Below are 23,093 nucleotides of genomic sequence, written 5' to 3' on the forward strand. Positions count from 1 at the left end.
CACAGCCTGCAGGAGATGCTGGATGCTCCGGCCGTGCAGGCTGCAGCTTTCCCAGAGCTTTGCCATTCGAGGGTTCTGTGCATTCTCTGTTTGTAGAGCAAAGGCAGGCTGGCCCGCTTGGTTTGAGGCAGCAGAACGTTTCAGGAAACATTACTGATCAGAAATAGGACCGCAGCTTCCGGAGATGCTCTGCATCTAGAAGTGATAAGGAGGCAGGAAAAGAAACACGATCTTCCAAAGTGTCAGCTGGTCCCCCGGGAGATCTTGAAAGGAGGTTTCTGAAGGTGTAAAACACTGCCGGGCTGGTCTCCCACATCCCGTCCTCACCTCCTCTCGGCGCCCCGTGCTCCTGCCCCAGGGCCGCGCTCAGCAGCTGTCACTGCCACCGGTGCGGGCAGCTCCTCCTCGGGTACAGCCACGTCCTCAAGGACAGCGCAGGTGGTGGCACCTGTCTGCTACGGCCGCCTTCTCCAGCAGGTGGCCCGACGAGAGGGAGCCACTCAGAATCACAGAACATCCCGAGTTGGAAGGGACCCACGGGGACCACGGAGCCCAAGCCCCGGGCCCACACGGCACCACCCGGACCTCAGAGCTGTGTCCCAGCGCTCCGTGAGCTCTCAGCCCCCCAGGCCGTGCAGTGCCTCAGATCCTCGCATCCCGCAGCCCCTTTGGGCGCTCTCCCATGGCTTTACGTCCTCCTGGCGTTGCAGCCCCCAGCCCGCAGCCGGTGCGGGGCGATCCCTGCCCTCAGCATGCTCGGGAGCTCAGGGCAGGCACAGTCTCCCCGAGGTTCATCTTTTCAAAGAGCACCGAGGAAACGAGCCCGAGAGGGGAGAACGGGGCCTGCGATGGTCACGCTTTCACTCAGCGACGGCAACCTGAGCTGGACGAGAGCAGCTCTCTGCTGTAACACATTCTGTGGCACGACACAGGGAAGCGGAGCACTGAGGTGAGGGCTGACACCGTGACCGCAGGGCAGAGCGAGGCGAGCCCGGGGCACTGCGGCTCTGCCCCGCTCAGCGCCCGGGGGTCGGCCGCCGTCTGCACACCCCTCCTTCAGGGTCCTACAGCCCTCAACTCTTCCAGGGTTCCCCAACTCGGCCTGCGAGCCAGGACCCCGGGAACGATAAGCCGAGCTCCGAGCGCTTCACCGCGGTAAAACCGGGGCGCGCCCCCGGGACAGCTCAGCCCGCGCTGCTCCGTTCGGCTCCGCCCGCCGAAGCCTCCCGAGCCCGAGCGAGCCGGGGCGGGGTGAGGGGCGGAGACATCCCCCGCAGCACAATGGACAGCGCTCTGCGGCGCCGCGTGCGCTGGGGCGGGGCGGGCGCGCGGCGGTTGAAGCGGAGCCGGGGGCGGCGCAGCGCGGAGCCGGGTTGGGGCGGCCGCTGCTCGGCATGGGTCCGGCCGGGCTCCGCCGTGGGCGCGGTGAGGACGCGCGGGGTCGCGTTAGGGCGCCGCGCTGCGGGGCAGAGGGGGGCGCTGCGGTGAGGGTCGTGTGAGGGGGCGCGGGCCCGGCTCGGCGGTGAGGGCCGCGGGAAGCGCTGTGGGGAGGGAGCGGGGTTGCGCTGAGGGGCCGAGAGGGGAATTCCGCCCTAATCCTGAGGGCGAGGGGAGGGACGAACGACACCTGCCGAAACCCAGGCGGCAGGTGCGGTGGAACTCCGAGGCTGACCCCGGTGAGCCGCTACCGAATGCGTTGATGTATTTGGGTCAGTTCTATATTAAAGCTCCCCTGGCTTTAGGGCAGGGTTAAACCAAGCGTGTGCTGTTCTCTGGGCCGCGTGGCTCAGCTCCTCCAAGTGTCGCCATTGGCTTGTGGGCTGGGAAGGGGTTGTGCGGTGGCACTGTGCCCTGCACACCTGGGCCCAGGGAAAATACGGCTGGGAGCTAATGGGTCCCTTCCAGCTCGGGATATTCTGTGAAGCTGAAGCTGTTGTGTGCTGTCAGGGCATGGCTGCTGGACTTGCCTCTGTGTTAACCTAGAGTGCATCTCCATTCTTACGTTGGACCTGACTGTTGTGCGCATGCTGCAGCGGTTAAGAGAGCCCTGTGTTACCGCTGTGGGTGAGGATTGAGGGGTGACCCCCTCCCCAGGACGCCTTGTCTGCTGCTGCCAGCCGGCAAACCGCGGCTGCCAGGGAGTCAGAGTTTGGCTGTGTGTGAGAGGCGGTTCTCTGGCAAGAAGATTCCCCACCAAGTATGAGATAAAGGCCTGGAAACATGAGGCACGAAGCTGGTTTTGATGCTTGCGTGGAGGAAATGGCTCACTTCACAAATACTTGAGAGCAGAATGCTTACGCTGTTCCTTTTTCTCCTTCCCCTCTCAGCCAAAGACGCTGTTCCCTATTGTGTTGTGCAGAACGTGGAAATGCTGTCAGAGTGTTTACATTGCCCGCCTTTGGTCATAACCCACGGCTGGACTCGCATCCCTGCAGGGTGACAGCGTGGGGGCCAGGCTCCCCGGCAGCTCTGCCTCGCAGCCCTCCGTGCCCCCTCACACTACTGCGTGCACATCTGGGGGCTGAGCAGAGGACGGAGCCCTGTCTGAGAAGACGTCGGCTTCTCAAAGACAGTAGAGGTGTATGCTGGCACCGTTCCGTTCTCCACTTCCTCGTATCAAGCTGCAAAAGACAAACCCGAGTTTTTGTGTGCAAAAGCTCTGATAAGCATCCTGCGGCTCGGTACCATCTTGTTATTAAGTAGGTGAGGCATCAGCGACTGTGTCAGCACCTAGCACAGCAAAAGGCTCTCGAGGCAGGGAAGCGTCACGCGCAGCTTTCTGTGTTGATCTAGCAGGGGGGATTAAAGGCTGCAGCCCCCCAGGGCCGCCCCTTTCTGGCTGTGAATGTCGGCTTGGGGGGGTGCGGCAGCCGGCGTTCGTGTGGCAGAAGACAATTTGAGGAAGTCTGGAACTCTTGCTATTTTCAGCAGGGCTTTGTGAAAGCAAACAAACAGAACCCTCAAAACAGAATGAAACGCACAACGTGCTCGGTTTGTCCTCCTCCTGCTGAGGAGCAGCCGCCGTGGGTGGGAGAGGTGAATAAAGGCAGTGGCTGCTGAGTTCTGCCACCCAGCAGGCAGTGCTAGCACTGGGTGCCTCCATGTGAGCCCGGATGAGAAGCAGGGCTCGTGGGCTTCAATCTGGGGCCTTATGTATATTTAATTTATAAACCCCATTTCTCTTTTCCAACCATCTGGCTGTAGTCTGTCAAGTCAGCCTCTCCTACAAATAATAGAATAAAATTTAAGCATATGGAAAATCCCTCAGGTGCCTGCTGGGTGATTCTAAATAAAGTGGAAGCGTGTAGTTAATGTCGCTGCCTCTCCTCCCTCTGCTGTGTGTTGTGATGCGTGCTCCTCGCAGGAGCCCTCCCAGGCTCTGACACTCAGTGATAGCTCTGCGTGCTGCACGTGCACCTCTTCTCTTCAGGAGCTCACCTTGTCCCTGGAACGCCACCAAAGTTGCAGCAGGGAATCGTGTGCAGTCAGGGGGTTGTTTCCTTCCCTCCCCAGTGCAGTGCCAGGGTGTATTCTCAAGACTGTAATTAACTTGCTGCCTTGCAGTGGTTCAGCTCAGCTGCGAGGTGCTGTAGCAGAAGGGCCGTGCAGGCCAGCCCAGCTCTGCAGGGAGCCCGCGTGCTGTTGGCATTGCTGGCAGCATCACGGGATGCTTTGTGCAACGTGGTAGCTGCTGCTGTCCAATGCGTTCAGGTGTGCAACAGCTGAGGCGCTTCGAACATCCAACTGAGGTGGTTAAAGGGATTAGCTAGACGTGTTGCTGCAGTGCACCGGCTGCTCCGGTCTCTCTGAGTTTTTCAGGCTGCTCTGGGCTTGGCCAGACCTTGGTGTTACCCAGTGTGTGGCTGCCGGTCTGCCTCTGGGCGTGGATTAACCACTGTAAGCCATCAGGCTGCAGTTGGTGAATCACTGCTCTTCAGCCCTGTTTCCTCATATGTGTGCTTTCAGTCAGATGTAAATACCAAGTAGAACAGGGAGCTGGGCCACTGGAGTGGTATGGTGGGTATTGATGGAGCTGCATGTATTTCTGTGTTTGTGTAGCTGCTTTCTGGCCTTCTTTATAAGGTGGTTGAAAACATCTGTTTATAATTTGTGTGAAATGCTCAGTGACTGCTAAAACAGGTCTTTCTTTCAGAACTACAAGCTCTAGGAGGGTGCGTGTCTTTTAGCAAATCAGTCTCAGCAGCCCTCTGGTAGCACCTGATAATCCTACATCGTTATCACTGCTCATCATCTGCCTCTATCCTCATGCAGAAAGTTGCTATTCTCACTGCTTTTTTTTTTTTTTTTTTTTTTTCCTTTCCCCAGGAGTTCTAGCTGGAGTCCCTCTTGTTTCCAGAAGCAGAATGACTGCTCGGTCTTGAGGAGAGAGCATAGAAAGTCTGCCAGTGCACTCTTCCCAAGGTAGGAAGGGTTTCTAGGGCAGGTGTGTGTTATCAGCTGTCTTTCTTCCACTGCTTCTGTGGGTATAGTTATCGCTGACCCCTTTGCTCAAGCTTCCCTCTGCTAAAGCAAACCTGTGGCAGGCTGGTGTTGCAGCTGCAGGCTGGCATAGCGACAGCGTGGTCCGAGCAGTGTCGTGAAAGCTGTTCATCTACAGCTTGTACCATCCTGTTCTTCTGCTGACTCTATTTCCAGGCTGCGGGTGGCTCTAGGTTAGTCTGTCCTGAGGCTTTTTCCCGCAGAGGTCTCTGACCCCTTCCTACAGCGGTGACAGAGTTCCAGGTTTAGCAGGCGAGGCCAGAACTGAAAGCAAGATGACAGCTAAAGACGCGTGACGAGGCTTCTCTTGCTATATTTGCACTTACTCGGAAGGTTCCCGCACAGCGTAGGTCTCGCGCTTGCATAATCACATTACAGCGTTGCGTTACAAGGTGCCCCATGCCTCTCTTGGCTCGGGTATCTGATACGTGATAGCACTCTGGGCTTCCTGGGTGTTTGCTTGCTCCTGCCCCGCTCGCTTCAGTCTGAGGTGGATGCTCTGCTGATGCCTTCTCCCTGCGCTCTGCGGGGACCGGCTTTCAGTATCAGTAAAGCTCCCAGAGAGCCAGCAAGTCCTGATTGTTGCTCGTGATCCTCTGCAGAGTAACTGACTGTGAGAGCCTTCTTCTACAAACATCCCCCGCTCTCAGGTACCCAAACTTCTCAAAGCCTTTTTCCCCCTCTCCCTTGCTTACCGCTTGGATCTTTGTACGATGGCGTTTTGCAGCAGTTTTACTAGAGGAGGATCTACTGCCGTTTGCCTTTGAAGTCATGTTTCACCTCCAGTTTTTGGCTTTAAATGTCAGGGATAAGTTGTCTTGAGCTCGGACTGTCGAGTTCAGCTATGCTACACTGCGTCATGCTGCCAAGGGCTGTGTCTGCTTAGCAGTGGAATTTGAGCAGGGCGGAATCAGCAGAGTCTCAAACCAGCTGTCCAGTCTGGTGTTTCGGCTGCTTTTGGATAGTATTAATGGGAGCAATGTAAAGGATGCTAAAAGAATTGCAGAAAGCAGCCCAATAACCTTTTTTAATGGTTTACGTGCTTCCTTGGGATGCTCGTTATTCATGCTAACTTAAGGGTTAAAACCTCAGCAAAAGAGTGTGAGGGAGGAATCCTGATGAGAACAGTGAGAGGTGGCTTGGAGAAATGAAATACTGAGAACTCAATTGTTTCCATTGCATGCAGTTATTCCCTCAATTCAGCTGGAGGCAGTGGGCATTCAGGCGGTGGGATGTGATTGCTAGCTGAGCATCAGGCGTGTTCTCTAAGCATGCTGTTTCCTTTTCCTTTCTTTTAGTGGGTTAAAACAGCTAAAAGCTACTTTGTGCACAAAAGTATTTAAAATACCAATATACACGGAGCTGTGTGAACTTCCAGTAGGAGGGATTTTGCATAATGCTATCAAACTTAACGCAGAAAATAGAAGGGGGGGGGGGAAAAAAGAATTGCCATTTAAACTTTTGCAAGGTCCCTAGGAGAGGCTTCCTTCTCCGGATTCTGGCTTTACATCTCTGTTTATGCTTCGATTATTGTGAGTTTTGTTTGAGCTGTAAGTTGAATTCGTTGCAGCAGCATTGGGAAGCAGCAAAGGGCTCTGCTTCGTGCTGGGGCTGCACAGACCAACCTGCCTCTGCTTCCCTCAGTGACTTGTCGAGTGAGGCTGGGCAGCACATCGACCTAAAATCTCTGTCTGTGGGAGAGAATTAAGGCTTCTAGGTCTGTTCATGAAAACTACTAGAATGTATGAGTGTTTGGCATCAGGGATCTAAAATTCTCCCGTTTGATTTGTATTGCAGGTGCGTGGTGAAAATGGTGCAGAAATACCAGTCCCCAGTTCGAGTCTACAAATACCCTTTTGAGCTCGTCATGGCAGTGAGTAATGCTCAGCACTTTTACTTCTCCAGCTGTTACAGGCTGTAACCTCAGGCCAGTGGGAGGTGTGGGACTGCAGCGTGGTTGGCTTATCTTTGTGGCAGCCTTCTGTGGGCACAGAGGTTCAGCTCTCGCTGTCTTTTGTCCTTTCTTCGTTTTCCATGAAAAATGAGAGTCAGCATCTCAGTGTTTTCATAGAGACAGCTTATTACTCACTGTAGAAAAAACAAACCAACAACTTGTAAGAATTACTGATTTGTAATTCCAAATTAGGCACTGGAAGGAAAAGACTGTTACGTTCAGGTAGGCAGAGTCAGGTTGTTGCTATACACCATCTCTGCGTTATCACCAAATGCCGTTCTGATCAGAATCTCTCTAGGTCTGTATCATAGGATTTACATATCTAAAAAGTCTTCTCTACATCAGTGAGCTTCCTGATTTGGTTTAAAAACTAGAAATCTTTGGATAAGATCTTTTAAATTGTTCTTCCCTTTTCACCCCACGACCGAAATGCTGGGAGAGATCTCTCCGAGTTTTGTGACATCCAGAAGGAGCTTGAGAGCTGCAGTTGAAATTCTCTTGCTGGTGGTGCACGCAGCTCATGTGACCTCAGCAGCTTCCATAGGTGAGGCATTAAAAACATTTGTGGTATTTTGAACTTCGCCACTGCTCTTCAGTGAGTGAAGTCAAGTATTGTTCCCAAAGCTTTGCTCCTTGCATTTCAAGGGCAGTGCTGAGCATTTGGGCGGGCATCTGAGATGCTTCCATGCAGATTCTTGCAAGGTTTTGCTTGGTAACTTCTCTTGAGCATTTCAGTCTACCCCAGGGATCCACGAGACTCGGCGTTTGACGCTTTCAGTCTGGTATTTCCTTCCCTGCTGAACAAGGATAGCAGTTTTCTTTGGTCTTTTAGGAATCTCAAGTGGAAGATGGAAAGCTGCAGACTGTAAGAAGTTGAAGTCATTTCCGTGGATGGAAGGGAGAGCCTGACACGATGCATTGTGTTCCTTTTGGCAGCGTTGCCTTTTCTGGATTCCAGGCAAACAAGGGCCATAAAATTTGTTTTATCCAAAACAGACTCCAGTCCTCTAATTCAACAGTTAAAATTGGAGGAGGAGTTCTTTGCTTCGTCCTCAGTGTGAATAATGTATCCCAAAGGCAGCAGCAGTTCCTCAGCTGCGAGCAGGTGCCATTCCCCTTGTTGCTCTCTAGTTATCAAGATAAAGTCTGTCTTTCTGATAGCTGGGCTCCCACCTCACAGTTTTTGCCCTTTTTTCTCTTTCCAGTCTTGTCCAAGTTTGCCGTGTCTGTGAGCAGCCAATCCAGTAACATGATGTAGATGTGCTGCAACCAGTCTAGGGTTAATGTTCGTGATAGTGAAACTTTTTCTGGCTTTACTTTTTGTTCTTCCAGTGCATTCTGAGTTAGAATTACATACCAGAGCTTGTTCTGGAGATACTTGGCTCTGTGGATACCTCTCCATGTTCTCTCTGTCTGTCTTAGTAGGATAACCCCCACTAGATGCCCATCAATAGATTGGCTGCTCATACAGCAGGCTGCCTCTAGGCAAATCCTTTGTAAGCTTGTTAGCGGGATGCCTAAAGGCTGGGGTTTGGTGGGTTTATTTTTCATGTGGCTCAGTTTTATTTGCTTCCAGCTTTTCAACGTGTCAGAATGTAAAATTCCCTGGGATTTCAAGGTTGGGATTGTAAATGTCATCCTTTCGGAGCTCAGCAAGCTCACGTCGCTGTTACCTTAGCAAAGTTATTAGTCCTCTTATAAAGATTAAGTTACTTGGTACAAGGTCACCCAAAGGACTGTGTGGTAGTCTAGGGAACTGAATATAGACCGTGTAGTCCCTCTCTAATCTCCTGTGAAAATCACATGTCCACAGCAGGATCTGCATTATTACGAAGATTGGCCTTTTTAAAGATTCTAAAGGCAGTGGTTAAGTCTAGTGGCAGTCCACACAGGCCAGCTTGGATGCAGGCTTCGTTGTCACATTTGACGTGTTTGGATGGAGCCCTCCATTTGTGTGGAGGCAGTGTGGATTTCACCGAGCTGTCAGGCGCTAGCTGTCAGTTGCTGGAAGTTTTGCAGGGAGCGTAGGCGTGCAGTGAAGCTGTTTTGCTCCTCAGCACATGGCACTGCTGTTAATCTGCCTCAACATAAATCTGACAGCAGCTTCCTCAGTGCTGGGAACTTTATATTCCGCTGCTTTCATCCCTCCTCCTCAAATGCCTTCTGTGAACCTTTGGAGCGCAGTGGTGTCACACTGAGGTTAGCGTCAGGAAGGCAAGGATGGTGTGAGGAAATTCCCAGACATCTCCCTGTTTTAAGGGCCCCTGTGCACTCTCCAGGCTGATAATGTTTGTAGTGGGGAGAGTGAGACTTCTGGGGTCTGTACAGGCTATGCTGTGAGGTAAGGAGGGTTTGTTAGGAAAGGTGTTTTCCCCCCGAATCTCTGATGTTTGGACCCTGCTATTGTAAACCATGCATGTGCTCCCTTCAGTTATGAAGACCTGAGAAGTAAGGTGGTTGTAGGCAAATGATTCATTGCGTCCTGGCCTTGTTAAAAGGCGTAGTGTTTTCCATGCCTTTTGTTGCACCTTGCCACCAGGAACGTGATTCTTCTTGCTGGGGCTTGCACAGTGCACGCTGTGCAGCTCATCCTCTAGACAGCACAGGGCTGTGTGTGACAGAAGAGCCGGTGCTTTTACTGCTAATACCTTTATTATTGTGTATCTCTGGATAATTGTCTATGGATTTACACTCTGCTGGTTCCTAAGGCTTCTGCAGCTGGCATTCTGGCACGGGCAGGCAGTAAATTTGACACAGGTACAGAGTCCTTCACACCACATTCCCCTTCTTGCTCTCTTTGCTAGTTTCCTGCATCTGAGAAATACAAAGGAATAAAAAGGCTTAGCAAGCATCTCCTGGTCATTCAGGAGTTCTAGATGTTTTTCTCTTCTAGGAGAGTGCTCCCTTCTTTTTAAACAAAGGATGATCTTCTCACACTTGTCCACATCCACAAAAGTGGTTTTCACATGCTTTCTTCCTATTCTGTGCTTGCATCAAAGGATCACAAACTTGCTCTTCAAATTATAGCCAGTGCCTGACATCTTTGACTTGAAAAGAATCTTGACTGTTTTGTTATCTTGTCATATTCCCCCTTTCCCCTCCCCTTTCCTCACCTTTTCAATGGAGCTGTCCCCTCAAATGCATTGTCCCCATGTCTCTGGGCTTGATTTTATCTTCAATTGAATTTGCTTTTTCCCAGCTTTCATTTTGGAGCAAAAAAGAAATCTCCAAATGTAACACACTTCTTGGTTGTTTTTTTTTTTTTTTTTTTTTGGGGGGGGGGTAGTGGTAAAGTTCTATACTAAAATTTGTATTTAAAAAAAAAAAGGGAAAAAAAACAAAAGGAGAAGTATTTCTGCCACATGGCTCATGATTGATAACTTAATCTGGATGACGTAAATTGTTGTGAGCCCTCCCTGATGTGTGATGCTGAGTTTGGTTTGGGCGAGCGAGTCCAAAATGTCTAATTGTACAGGAAACAAGGCTGAGAGAGATGGGACTTCTCACATTATTTGTTGCCAGTGGATTATGAGGTCAGGTAAGGTAGTTTTATCCTGAGACTTTGAAAGCACTAGGGATTTTTTTTCCTGTTAATTTTAGTAGTGCATCCAGCCTGTTACACTTGTAGTTTACACCTGCCATATTTGAATACTCTGCAGTATACCCTAATTTTGCTTAGTTTCTAATGCTACAGACCTGAAATAGCTGCCCACTCTTATGTGGTCTTCTGCAGCTGAAGTGTAGCTTGAATTGCTGCCATAATGGTGTAAAGGACAAGCTTCACAACAGCACTTCTGTCAATTATTTGGTCCTCTCAACACGTTTATGAGGCACTTCGTATTCAGCCCTTATTGCTGCTAATGGCAGGTAATGGTTTCTGCTAAGAGCAAGAGGTCTTTCTGCACAGAAGTCCCTCAGCCTAATAGATCTGTTAGGGAAAGTTCATCATCTTCCCTCCTGTGTTGGTCTGCAAATAGAAACTTGGCTCTGTAAGGTCCTGGTCTGCCACCTGTGCTTCCAAGCAGCTCTATCACGCTTTTCTAGTTTTGGAGGCAATATAGTGTTCTTTGCATTTACTTGGTCTGGAGTTCATTATTTTCCAGCTAAGATTAACTCAGTGGAACCATGATGATGTATACTTCTGCATCTTTTCAGCGTGGTTTGAGTGCTAACAAGCTGGCTGGCAAGTTTAGTTCTAGCTGCAAATGTTGCAGTTTTTATCTCAGAAATTACTTCACACTGAAATTGGTAGTAGAAAATAATCCTTCTCCATCTTCCTGTAGCACAGAGCCATATCCCATCAAAAGCAATCATCCATGGTCCTTGTGTGGGGTGTCTTTCTCACCAGCCTGACCCTGCTGAAGCAGTCCTGCTGATATTCACTGGGTCTGGCAGGGATCTTCACTCTTGCTCCCAGATGATCACCCAGCAGATGAGCCTCATCCGCCGGGTATTTCCAAGTTATCAGAGCTGCTTTGCAGCCACTGAAGTTTGTCTCATTTACGCCAGTTGAGGATCTGGCCCACGATTGTGTGCAAGAGTCAAGCTACAACTAAAACCAACATGCAACATTTTTAATTTCCCTGTCTTTCTGGTACTCTTTTGTGCTAACAGTGACAGGTTTGTATATGCAGTCTAATTGAAAGCAGCTTGTCGCTATTTTCTCTGTAAGGATTAGCTGTGGGAGGAGAAACTGAACACTGCTGAAGTCCTAATGGCTAGAATTTCTCTCCATACAACTCTTCAAACTTATTTTTGTCTGTTTCTTTTCGGTATGAGTATGTGTTGTATTACAGATGTTGGGTCTTTAAGAGGCTTTATGTAATGAGTGCTTCCTGTTACATTTAGCACATGGACTTTAAAAAGAGACTGACTAAATCCTGACACATCATGCATGCTCTGCTCTCTGATACTGTGGTTTCTTAAAGGACTCAGTATTTCACTGAGTGGTGCAGTGATTCTCTTGCAACAGGGCACTAAAGCCTTCTTGTGCCAGGTAGGTATTGCAGTTTGGCCCAAACAGCTTGCAGTACACATTGGTAACAGATAGAATGGTGTGTGAAAGCAGTGCAAAGTACAAGCAGAACGATGTCTAGCAAGAATCGTGTTAGTTCTGAGGGTGTGTTTGGTGTGACAAGTTCAGCATGTCTTCACAGCCCATCTGGGTCTTGGAAAGGCTGCTGCTGCTGTGCTGCATCAGATGTGCAGGCTGGCTGTCAACTACAGTGCAGTATCTTACAGTGCCTACAGCACAGATGCACCACAGAATACATTTTTGGGGCTTGCCATATACTTAATTATAATTACAGACTCCCCAGCTGGAGCTCCAAGACGTCATTAATCTAGGAACATCCCAGGCTGAGTTTAAAATAAAGTAGAATCTTAACCAAGATACTTGATGCTGGTTCACAGCCTCTGCTTTCAAGCATGAACCCTGGAAAAAGAAGAGCGGGGAGAGTGGAGCAGCTTCTGGCAGCTGGAATCCCTCAGAAGCACAGAACAGCAATGGTGCAGCTGTGCAGAGTAGCTGAAGAGATTGGAGGGGAGCTCGAAGTGCAGCGCCAGAGAGGAGGTGCAATGCCTGCCACCCACTGTGTCCTTGGACAGCCACAAGTGACGTGTGGTAGAGCTTTGCAGCCTGCGTGCCCAGTGCTTGAAGGCTCCTTTGGAGTAGCTGATGTAGATAATGACTCAGATTTCAGATAGCGTTGGAAATGGGATTTCTGGTTGGCAGTACCCTGGAGGTTGAGAAAGAATCAAGGTGCAAGGGGGAAAATGTTTTGAAATAGCTTCGCCTTGATGCTCAGTCCCTGTAATATGTGACGTGAAATGTCCCAGTAGTCATTGAGCAGTAGTTAAGAAATGGATGCTTCTGTGCACAAGTGAATGTACTCCCTGTAGCAGAATTGTTAGATGTACTGAACATGCCTGTTGAGTGCAGACAAATCATCTTTGGATCCAGGTGCTCTATGTTCAACCATCGTCCATGCCGGTATTTTAAAGGAAGGCAGCTTCCATTGCCTCTTTTCTTGCCATATTTTGAAGGAAGGCTTGTTGGGACTGTCAGAAGGCACTGGGTTAACTTTCCTTGTGCTCACAGAGGATCTAGTGTTGACTCAGGACGTGATGCTTTGGTGTGACTTGATGGCTCGAAACCGTGCTGTCAAGATACTCTATAAATATCCCATCATCTTACTGCTCAGAAGCATTTAGCAACAGAATTCTGAAAGTAATGATTCCTGTGTCAGCTGGGATAATTCTTCACAGCTGTATGCAGTTGTTCAGTCCCTGTGCCCTGCCACCACCTCCTCAAGTTATTAAGCAGGCTGAGAGTGAGCAACAGTCAGGCTGAGCAAAGTGCTGACATTTCTCTTGAGATTGTGATGTGGGATGCTTCCCCTTGGGCAAGAAGATGTTTACCACAGCTGCTGGAAGTGGATAGAAGGAGTGCTTATTCGGATTTCTGGAGACAAGATGCTGGCGATATCCATGTGCCCTGGTCTGCTTAGTGTGCACAAGTGGGCATTATACAAGTCCCTCTGATAGACTTGCATTGCCAGTGCTAAGATTCCATTAGCTTGGCAAGAGTGGTTTTGGAATGGATGGCACTGGCACCATGTGTGGATTTGGAGAGTAATTCAATCATACAAGGAATCTGTACGGGGCTGTCCATGTTTTCTTTGATCACCTGCTCCAGGTGCAACATGGAGTCTTATTGCCTTGGAGAAGGAGGAGTCGTTTCTCAAGCTTCATTTGAGGAGTGCAGTCTGGGGCTGGAATGGATGAACTCTAAACAAAGTGGCATTGCAGCCTAGTGCAAGGGGACACAATATAGCTGGAAGTTCAGCTTGTATTCCAGTAGTGCCTAGAAGACTCTTCTCTCTTCTACTGAATGTATAAGTGTAGAAGTTAAATAATAAACTCATGAGCGGGGAATAAAACAGGTGAGAGAACTTGGAACCATCATCAAATGTTAAATCTCGAACAGCATGGTTCTTAAATTGTTAAGCACAGTGGCCTGCCCAAATTTGACCCCGACTTTACATAAATCATCCATCATTCTTACAGCTGCTTCTGGCAACAACAGATTGTTGTGCCAACCAAGCATTACTTTGCGAGCCAGCCTTTTTGATTTTGGGGTGGTTCACTGAGCAGCGTGCATGTGATGTAACGCTTGATTGTTGTGTTTTGCTCTTTAAGGTGTTAGTCACCCGAGATGCCTGCTTCCTTGCCTTCCTAGCTCCGTGCATCTTGCCTCTTTCTGCAGTAGGCGATGGCAAACATGCCCAGCCATGTAGCAGTCATTCCTGGATAAGGCATTGCTTCCATGGCTGTTGCAAAGGCCGATGCACTGTGTTGTTTGTGACTTGAAGTGCTCCATCACCGCCCTCCTCTGATAAGCAGAGGGGAATACTATAGCAGAGTGGCTTGAAGGGGGTAATATTTCTTCTCAGACAGGAAGCTGGGCACGGTGGTAATTTCCCAAGTTAGCTTTGTGCAGCTGCAACGCGCGTCCTGGTTTTGCTAAGTGTGCCGTGTCACTCTGTTGTGCCTGTGTTGTATTGTAATGGACAGCTGGTGCTCCCTGAATTGTTTCATTCTCCCAAATCTGAAGAACTGAGACAAACGACTGGCTGTATTCCAGGGAGGCAGAACACTGGGTCGACCTTCATAGCCTGGTAACTGTGGTCCGGTGGACTTCTGGCAAATCTTTTTCTTTCAAGCAAAACTGGCTTCCCTCAGACCCAAAAGGTTTTTATGCCTCTCTGCAGGTTCCTCACACCTCCCTAAAGGGATCTTCCCATTCCCCTGACTTCAGCACATTTCTGCACCCTAAATATCCATTTGATCCCACTGATAGCTCCATGCAGGTTTCTGGGGGGTTGATTTTGTTTTTTCTCTTGTGCTACTGTAGTTAGCAAGAAGCAGGTATCTGGTCTAGTGATTAAGAAGCAAGTGTTTCTGATGAATATGTGTGCAGAACCTTTGTTTTCCTTTCAGCATGTAGGATAAGTAGTAGGAGGGTTCGCTGGATGAAATGATTACTTTTTCCTGGAAGGCCATAGCCTGAAAATACTTAAATCTGGAGATAACTATGAGTCATTAGAGCTGCTGAAAGGGTCCTATAAACACCTCCACTTCCCACTTAAGTGACGAGGGGTCCTATCTTGCTCTTGCAACCCTTTCAAAAAGGATGATGATCTTGACATGTTCAGATCAAAACTTGATATCGTATCTCCTATTTCCCCATTCATCTGAACATAGATGCGTTTCTTTCTTACTTCATTCTTAGTTTGGGTTGGGAGGTGTTTTGTTTCAAGCAGTAATTCAGTGCTTGGACTTCCTCGCTGTTTGCAATTCCTAAGGCCTCTGTTGTGTAATTGATTTCAAGGTCGCTTGCTAGAAAGGTGGTTGAAACCTGCAGAGGAGAAACAGGAGTAGCTGTTGTAAAAGATCATAGAATTGTTTAAGTTGGAAGGGACTCTTAAAGGTCACCTAGTCCAATTCCCCTGCATGAACAGGGACACCCGCAGCTCCATCAGTGCTCAGAGCCCATCCAGCCTGACCTTGGGTGTCTCCAGGAACGAGGCACCACCACCTCTGTGGGCAACCTGTGCTGGTGCCTCACTGCCCTTGCTGTAACAAACTTCTTCCTTATATCCAATCTAAATCTGCTCTCCATTAGTTTGAAACCATTTCCCCTTGCCCTGCCACAGCACTCCCTGCTAAAGACTCTGTCCCCTTCTTTCTTAAAGCCCCCTTTTAGATACTGAAGGGCTGCTCTCGGCTCTCCCCGGAGCCTTCTCTTCTCCAGGGTGCACAGCCCCAGCTCTCAGCCTGTCCTTGTAGGAGAGCTGCTCCCCTCCTTTGCCCTGTTGGCCACGCTGCTTTGGATGCAGCCCAGGTTACAGTTGGCTTCCAGGGCTGCGAGGGCACCTTGCTGGTTCATATCCAGCTGCCATCCACCAGTACCCCCAGTCCTTTCCTGCAGGGCTGTGCTCCTTCCTTACATCTCCCTGCTTGTGCTGACAGCGGGGGTTGCCATGACCCGGGTGCAGACCTTGCACTTGGTTTTGTTGAACCTCACATGGTTCCCCTGGGCACACTGCTCATCCTGGCTGGTTCTCCCTGGATGCCATCCCGTCCCTCGGCTGCGTTGACCGCCCTGCACAGCTCGGTGTCATCTGCAAACTGCTGAAGGTGCACTCGATCCCAGTGTCAATCTCACTGATGAAGATGCTAATGAGCACCAGTCCCAGCACTGACCCCTGAGGAGCACCACTCATCACCAACCTCCATCCAGACATTGAGCTGCTGACCACCACTCCTGACCCCCTGGCTGTGTTCTGTTCTGGATCAGAAAGGAAACGGCAGTGATACAGCCACTGTCTGTCTGCTGGAGATTAAACTGGAGAGGAGAACAGGAACACGCCTGCACCGCTGATGTCTGCATCTCCTTGCTGTGAGATGAAGGACTTGGAGAGGAGCCTGCTCTGAGGAGGTGGTTAAGCAAGTGAAGTCCAGAATTTCCCCTTCTCTCCGTGGCACTGAGGCTCACGAATGTTGATCTTTGTTTTTAATGCTCCTATTCTCGTGTAACTTGTGCTCATACAGCATCCAGCTGACCTTCAGGGCAATCTGTTCTCACGGATGCCTTTTTTGTGCTGGTTATTGTGCATTTGACCAACACTTTAGGGCATGTTTAAGCGTGGCTTCTTTGCACTGTCCTCAAAGGCTCTCCTCTCACAACAAAACCATTATGGTGACTTTTCTTTTTAAGTCTGGCTCAGCATTGGTCCCGTAATATGAGAGCTCAAACAAATCCCAAAGTCGTTCTCCTTCCCCGAGCTCTCTTGTGAAATGGAACAAAGTGTAATTTCAGCCTGAGGGAGATGACTACAAAGGTTTAAGTGACACCTGTACATTCATCAGATTATGGCATACCATCCACCACCAAAGGACAGCATGGCACTGCTTTTGCAGCAATGGTTCTATGGGAAAACGGAGACAAAAGCTCTTGATTTAGAGCAGGACACTGATGGGCCTGAGCCACCAGCTCTTGTGAAGTTTTGAGAGTGGAGAGAGGACATTAATCTGAACTTTGAAGAAAAGAGTTCATGTAAACTGAGATGTTGAGAGGGTCTGCTTGGTTTACCATGCATGCACAGTGCTCAGGCTTGCCTGGACAGCCCCTGCAGCTGCGCTTGGGGATTTTCTTCCAATCCAAGCTGGTGTGAAGTCAACAGAAGAGTCTGATTATGCTGGAAAAAAGAGCCCAAGCCAGGATTCAGAGTGATGTGCTGTCTTGGTTGGGTGGGAGGATTTGCAGGAGGTGTGCAAAGTGCTAGCTAGTGCTGCAGGTCAGTGCTAATCCTGTAGGGTTTAGGAGGGGGGGGAGCAGCTTCACTGAGCCATTCTTCTTGTATTTCTTTAATGCAGTGTTCAATGCTTCGGTCATCACGGTGGATGTCTTAAAGAAGTGCAGTGGACATGCACTTAGGGAAAAATAGAGGCATGAGACTGCTGTAATTCCTTCAGCAGAGAAGGGAGACAAATTGTAGTTTCTGTATACTCGTCAGCGCAGAGTTACTGCAGCACGAAGATGGGAGCACATGCAGATGGATTAGCAGCTGAAGTATTAAAACAAGCTAATAATAAATCCCTGTGCCTTTCATTTGACTGGGGTATTGTTGTTCACCTTGCACTCTGCAAAATCACAGAGGGGGAGAAAATAACGACCAGTTCTGGTGCTGGCTGGGAAAAAAAAAAAAGATATTTATGTCTTGATGATTTCCCTCAATTCCTCTGCTGGAGCAGGAATGTGCCGTTGTATAGATGCTCATCTTGGGAAGAGGATGCTGGGTGCTCGAGATGGAGTGCTGCTGATAGCTCACTCTCTGCAGTGGTGAAGGATTCAGCATGTTGACAGTGTAACTTCGTTGTGACTGAATCGTGGTGCTTCAGCTGGCCTTCATGTGATCTCAGGCATCTTTGGTCTGCCGTATTTTTAGAGTTGTTGCTGTGCAGAGAAGATTAGCAAAGGACTTAATATCAGTGTGTGAAAGGGATTCTTCCTCAAACATGGAAGCGTTCCACCTCTGCAGGTGATGGGTTTGGGCTGTTGTTTTGGTTATATCACCAGAGCTGTGTGTAGCTGTGTGCATCTGTTTCCAAAGCTGTGGCTGACTGCGCTGTTAATAGTTGACTTGATCTTGGTTTTGCAAGACTTAATGGTGGTTTATTAGGAAGCCTGTCTCCAGCTGGGTTAAGCACATACTCAGTGGAGGAAGGAACAGCTGTGTGCTGAGATCCTGGGGCCTCATCTTCGAAACAGAGCCAGAGGTACCTGGGTTCAGTGGAGTTATGTGGAGCCCCAGACTTGCTGTGGTGGTCCCTTAGTGGCAAGGAAGCACTCACAGGTCTGTATTCCAGGTGCAGCTGCTGAAGTGGGGCTTTTGGGTGATAGCTGTGCTTTGATTGCTCGCCATCCTAGTGGAAGAACTGCTTTTGTTTCTCTGCAAACTCCCTCACAAGTGTTCATGGCACAGCTGCAGCTCTGAAAGAACAGAGGAATAGAGGCTGCCATCACTACACTTAAGCTTTTCTTCCCATTTGCCTGCTTTGTACTTCTTAAGTTTGTGGGAAATGAGGAACAACCTCAACCAGCCTTAAAACTGGCCTGGAGGAAGGGGTGGAGTTGGGTCAGCCTTTTTCTTATGGTTAGTCCTTGCGAGTGTGTTAATGGCATACGTAGGGAGTGGGCCTTTCAAATAGCATCCTTTGGTAGGGCCCAACTTCATAGAATGGCTTATCATCATAACGAGTTCAGCTCCTTAAAGCAGAGGGTTTGCTTTCATTGCATGGAGCCATGCAGGCTGGCGTTGCGAACAGTCATTTGCTGTAGGAAGCTTTATGCTCATCTAAAACATTTTAAATTTTTCTTGAGATCAGAAGGGAAATGCTCACGTGGAGGTCTCACAGGTACAGCAACAGTCCTCTGACAAATACAGCAGGGCAAGCAGAACGTTGCTTAGGGACTTGGAGAGGGCATGTTAAAAACGTATGTACTTTGCTTTTGGCTGGAACTCCAGCTAATAATCCGCTTTCCCTTTCCTCACGATATGGCCATCTGAAATAACTTCTGTTCTGTTCTGAGGTCTAGGATCAGGGGATACGAAATGTGTCCTTAAGTGCCTGAGCTATTTTAAGAGCAGGTATTTTTCCCAGCACCGGGGTGCACGAATGCACGCTGGGCCATCCAGCCTAACAAACTGCTGCGGGAGCAGAGAACGCAGCCACCCCTGAGCAGGCTTGTTGTGTGCTGGCAGCTGGCTTGATCTCAATGGTTATCACATTCATACTTTTTCTTTTCAATGTGCAGTCAATAATATGAATACTTGTGAGAAAATAACACGCTGTATAATGCAGTTGCATCTGAGAGATGGGAGACAGCAGCGTTTCGCAGATGGTAGGGTTCTCTGTGGAATCATAGCAAAAATGTCTTATGACCAAATTGGTGCAGCTGTCTGTGATAAGTGTGATGGAAAGGGAGCACAGGTTATCCTGCAGTCACAACTGCAGCTGAATCCTGGGCTGCTTACGCAGCATCTGCTCACGTTGCTTCAATTTTACATTTGCTATAGCAGCCCAATATGCGAAGTGTTTTTCTGAAATCAAAGGAAAATGTTCCATCCCGCAAAGATCTTGAGATATAAGGACAGATTGACAAGCAGGGAGAAGTTAGGGAAAAATGAGCAGCAGTATGTAACTTGTGCACATTAACTTCATTTGCTGCAAGTGCCATTGGGGGCACTGGGAGACTGATATTTTTTCCTTATTTCCTTTTTTTTTTTTGCTAGAGCTGATAAAGAACCTTTGGATTAAAGGCTTTTTGGAAGGGGGAGAGTTAATTGAAGCAAAGAAGGTTTCAGCACTAGAACAGAATTATTTTAGAAGTGGGTGGATCATGGTAAACTGAGTAGCCAGCAATTGCTGGTCTTACTCTTGATAGTCTGGAGTATTAAATATTTTAAAACAGTTTCTTCATACAGGCAATGTGTCTGACTGGAATTTTGTCATCTCTGGGTCAAGTCCATAGCTAGCATAAATCAGCATGGTTGACCTTATGTGATAGCTGAAGATTCTGTTCCTGATGTTCACGGCCTGGTTCTCTTCCCACTACTCTTTAACAACACGGTTTTGTTTCTACTTTGTGTGGGAAGGGAAAGAGATGTGAAGACGTGCTTAGCTGGGTGACTGGCACAGGTGGATGCCAGTGCTGGTTATTCGTATTTTGATTTAACTTCCCCCGCTTCATTGGCTCCCCTTTTATCAGAGAAGAATGGCATCTATGCGTTGGGCTCTTACTGTGAGGGAAACAAGTAGAGCCATAGGATGGTTCAGGTTGGAAGGGACCTTAAAGATCATCTTGTTCCAACCTCCCTGCCATGGACAGGATTGCCAACCATTAAATCAGGCACCAGATAGGGTACTAGATCAGGCAGCCCAGGGCCCCATCCAGCCTGGCCGTGAACACCTCCAGGGATGGGGCATCTACAGCTTCTCTAGGCAGCCTGCGTAATTCACGGCCAGTTAGTTGATCTGGCCAGAAGCAGAAATATATGTATATTTATATTTTTACTTAAGCTCTATTTTTACTTCCAGGCATATGAGAAGCGCTTTCCTACGTGTCCAGAGATCCCAGTCTTCCTAGGAAGTGAAATCCTGCATGAATCCAAAAGTGACGACGGAGCTATACATATCATTGAACGGAGCTGCAAACTGAACGTGGATGCTCCTCGGCTGCTAAAGAAGGCAAGTGGAATCCAAGGGGCGCAGAGTCCTGGGGTTTGCTGGCTGCTTCAAATCACTGAAGATTCCTAAAGCTATTCTTTCTCTCTTCTTTCTTTTTTTCCTTTTGGTTCTTCATCCTTCTCAGATTGCAGGGGTAGAGTATGTTTTCTTCATACAGAAGAACACAGTGAACTGGAAGGAGCGAACTCTCCGCATTGAAGCCCACAATGAGACTTTCGCCAACCGTGTTGTCGTCCTCGAGACGTGCAGCTACTCAGTAAGTGCCTTGCTCCTATTTGTCTGTGAAGAAATTATTGAAAGTCACATGCTAACACGTAGGGCAAAGTTTCTTGAGTGAATTTGAGCACTGGACTGTAGGCTACAATTGGATAATGGAACACCATTGGGTTCTGGGGAGCAAGCTTTTTCCAGTGCTTTTGTGGAGCCTGGGAAACTTCCTTAAGTTGACTGTTATTTTGTAATTGGAGTGTTAGAGTCTAGAGTGAGAGCAGAAAACACGAACGGTGCTCCAGAATTAACAGTGTTCCCTGAATTCCTTTCAAGTGATTAAATTCAAGTTATTAAAGCATTGGGAGCTTGGGCACGTATCTAGATCTGGATATTTAGGAGGAAACCTACATTGCCAGGGAAGCTTGGCAAGTAACTTCACTTCTTGCCTACAACAAGTGAAAGCTTTAGCATCTCTCTCATCATGATCTTCTTGCTCTAAACATTTGGAGAAAGGTCTTATTGTGGGCTGGGGTGCCTTGCTCTGTGGCTGTACCTTCAGCAACAGGGTGCCACTTTGTGGTAATTGTGCTATTAGGGATTGGTCACCACGAAACGGCGTCGCCTGTTTCTTGAAGCAAGCAGATACTGCTTTTAGTTCCCTAAACATAAGTCTAGATCCTATTACTTACCTGCCCTTTTGGCAGCTGGACAGCAGCTCAGTTTCTTGGGAGTGAGCAAACCGTGAGTAGCTTGTGCTTCATGCAAGACGAATAGTTGAAAAGCTGTTAACATTTTGGACGGTGAGGGGGAGGCTCCTGAGCCAAAGATCAGCTAGTGGCTACGTGGGGTTTCCCAAAAATGACAGGAAATCAAACTTCTATAACTGTGAAGGGTGTTGACAGCTGCGAAATGCTGCCAGGTCAACTCTGGAACCGCTCACACTGTTGCACTTGCTGATTTTGGCTGTGCTGCCTCCGGCTTGAGTCCCTCGGAAGGAAATGTCGGCAGCTGGGCTTTGAGGGGAGCGCTCTTCCTGGAACAGAGTGGGAGCAAAGCTGTCTGCGTCCTCAAGATGGTTCTCCGCTCTATTTTTACCAGTTCTCTTTTCCCTGCCAGGACGCGCAGGAAGCAGGTTTATTCTCATCTCTCCTTTTCTGCAGTGTTCTCTGAAGCAATTTGGAGACATGAGATCCTCCTCACGCAGCTGCTGCGTTTTTCCCTGGGGGAATTTGTGTCCTTTGTAGAGCTCGCTGTGTCTGTGTGAGTGGGCCGGGTTTTTCTTTCACACCAGTTTGCCAACAGCAGCACCTGCAGAGAACAGGCAGAGTCCCCCCCAGAAAAGGATTAAGTTCAGAAGATGTGAAAAGCTTTTGTAGGTTTTAACCATATATAACCATATATAGGGTAGCCAGGGGGAAGCAGCTACGTAGAGAAGATGGACACTGAACAGTGAGAAAACACTTGGTTCTACCACACGTGCTCTGTGTTTGGTGGGGAAGGCTGGCATCCAGTGGCTGAGTTTCCTACCCAAAAGTAGAAAAACATTGTTTTTCTTCCTTTGCTATAGATGTAGATTGAAAGGTTGTCCCTAACCTTCTGTAAGGAGGTTTTGCCACAGTGGTTTCTAGACAGCAGTCTTGCTACTATTTTAGTTCTGCTATTAATGCAGCTGTCCAGGTGTGCTGGGTTTTAAGCTTGTTTTCTTTGTGTGTGTGAGAAATGCTGCTTTAACCACAAAGGCTTGCATGTCCCATTCGTGACATGCTTCTCTTACTCTGGGAGATTCAGTCTGAGTGTTAAATGTGGGTCTGTCAGCGCCTTGTAGGAAGCCTCTTCTGCCCCTCTCTGCGGCTCTGGAATTAAATTCAGCCCAATTCAGTACAGGGGTGAGGGCCCTGCCAAACCGAGAGCTGCGTGTACCATCCAACCCTGTGTCTGTCTGTCTTTGGGCTTAGGTTCACCCTGAGAACGAGGAGTGGACGTGCTTTGAACAGTCAGCATCTCTGGACATCAAGTCATTTTTCGGCTTTGAAAGCACAGTGGAAAAAATCGCCATGAAACAGTACACTTCAAACATCAAGCGGGTAAGATGGGCTTCCCTTTGTGCCATTAAAGGAAAGAGTGCCTGCTGTCAGTGTGCCTCTGTTTTCTTTGCCGTAAAATAGACGCACTGTAGCTTTATATTGCTGCTTATCTCTCTGCAATTGCTCAGTAGGACAAACAAAGAAAAAGTCAGTGTGCAGTGAGCAAAACCAATCTGTTCACTGAAGTGCTTCTGTGCAGGGGAGGGAGCAGGCTGTACTGGGGGATCGCAGTGGGTGCTGTGGTGCCAGGCTCCTTGGACACTGAGGACACTGTTCTCATGCAGGAAGAGCAAGCTGTGGCTAAAAATCAGCACCCCATCCCTCCAGTTGCCTGGGGGAGAGGAGCTTCCCTATGCTGGCCGTTTCCCCATGGCTGCAGAGGAACAGTCTGACAGGTAGTAGGAAAATAGGATGGATGTGTTGTAAGAGAGTTATATCCAGAGCATTGCAATGTGCCTGGCCGCTGTGGTTGTCCACCATTTGTACGTGCTGAAATTTCTCCTGCAGGTTCCTGCAGATGGAAGGAGACA

The 23,093-nt window shown here is 48.8% G+C and overlaps 1 protein-coding gene across 2 annotated transcripts in view; it reads left to right on the forward strand.

Annotated features, from left to right (window-relative positions):
* Positions 1,322-23,093, forward strand: part of SEC14L5 (SEC14 like lipid binding 5) — a 35,650-nt gene continuing 13,878 nt past the window's right edge. Inside the window, exons 1-6 of one of the 2 annotated variants that reach the window (XM_021411373.1) lie at positions 1,322-1,425; positions 4,327-4,422; positions 6,298-6,373; positions 20,120-20,269; positions 20,394-20,525; positions 22,435-22,563. In XM_021411373.1, coding sequence (XP_021267048.1) covers positions 6,311-6,373; positions 20,120-20,269; positions 20,394-20,525; positions 22,435-22,563 — 474 coding nt within the window. In that variant the 5' untranslated portion in view covers positions 1,322-1,425; positions 4,327-4,422; positions 6,298-6,310. The remainder of the gene's footprint in view (positions 1,426-4,326; positions 4,423-6,297; positions 6,374-20,119; positions 20,270-20,393; positions 20,526-22,434; positions 22,564-23,093) is intronic. The other variant, XM_021411374.1, reaches the window with a different exon arrangement.

The sequence above is a fragment of the Numida meleagris genome, chromosome 13 (genome assembly GCF_002078875.1).
Source record: "Numida meleagris isolate 19003 breed g44 Domestic line chromosome 13, NumMel1.0, whole genome shotgun sequence".
NCBI lineage: Eukaryota > Metazoa > Chordata > Aves > Galliformes > Numididae > Numida > Numida meleagris.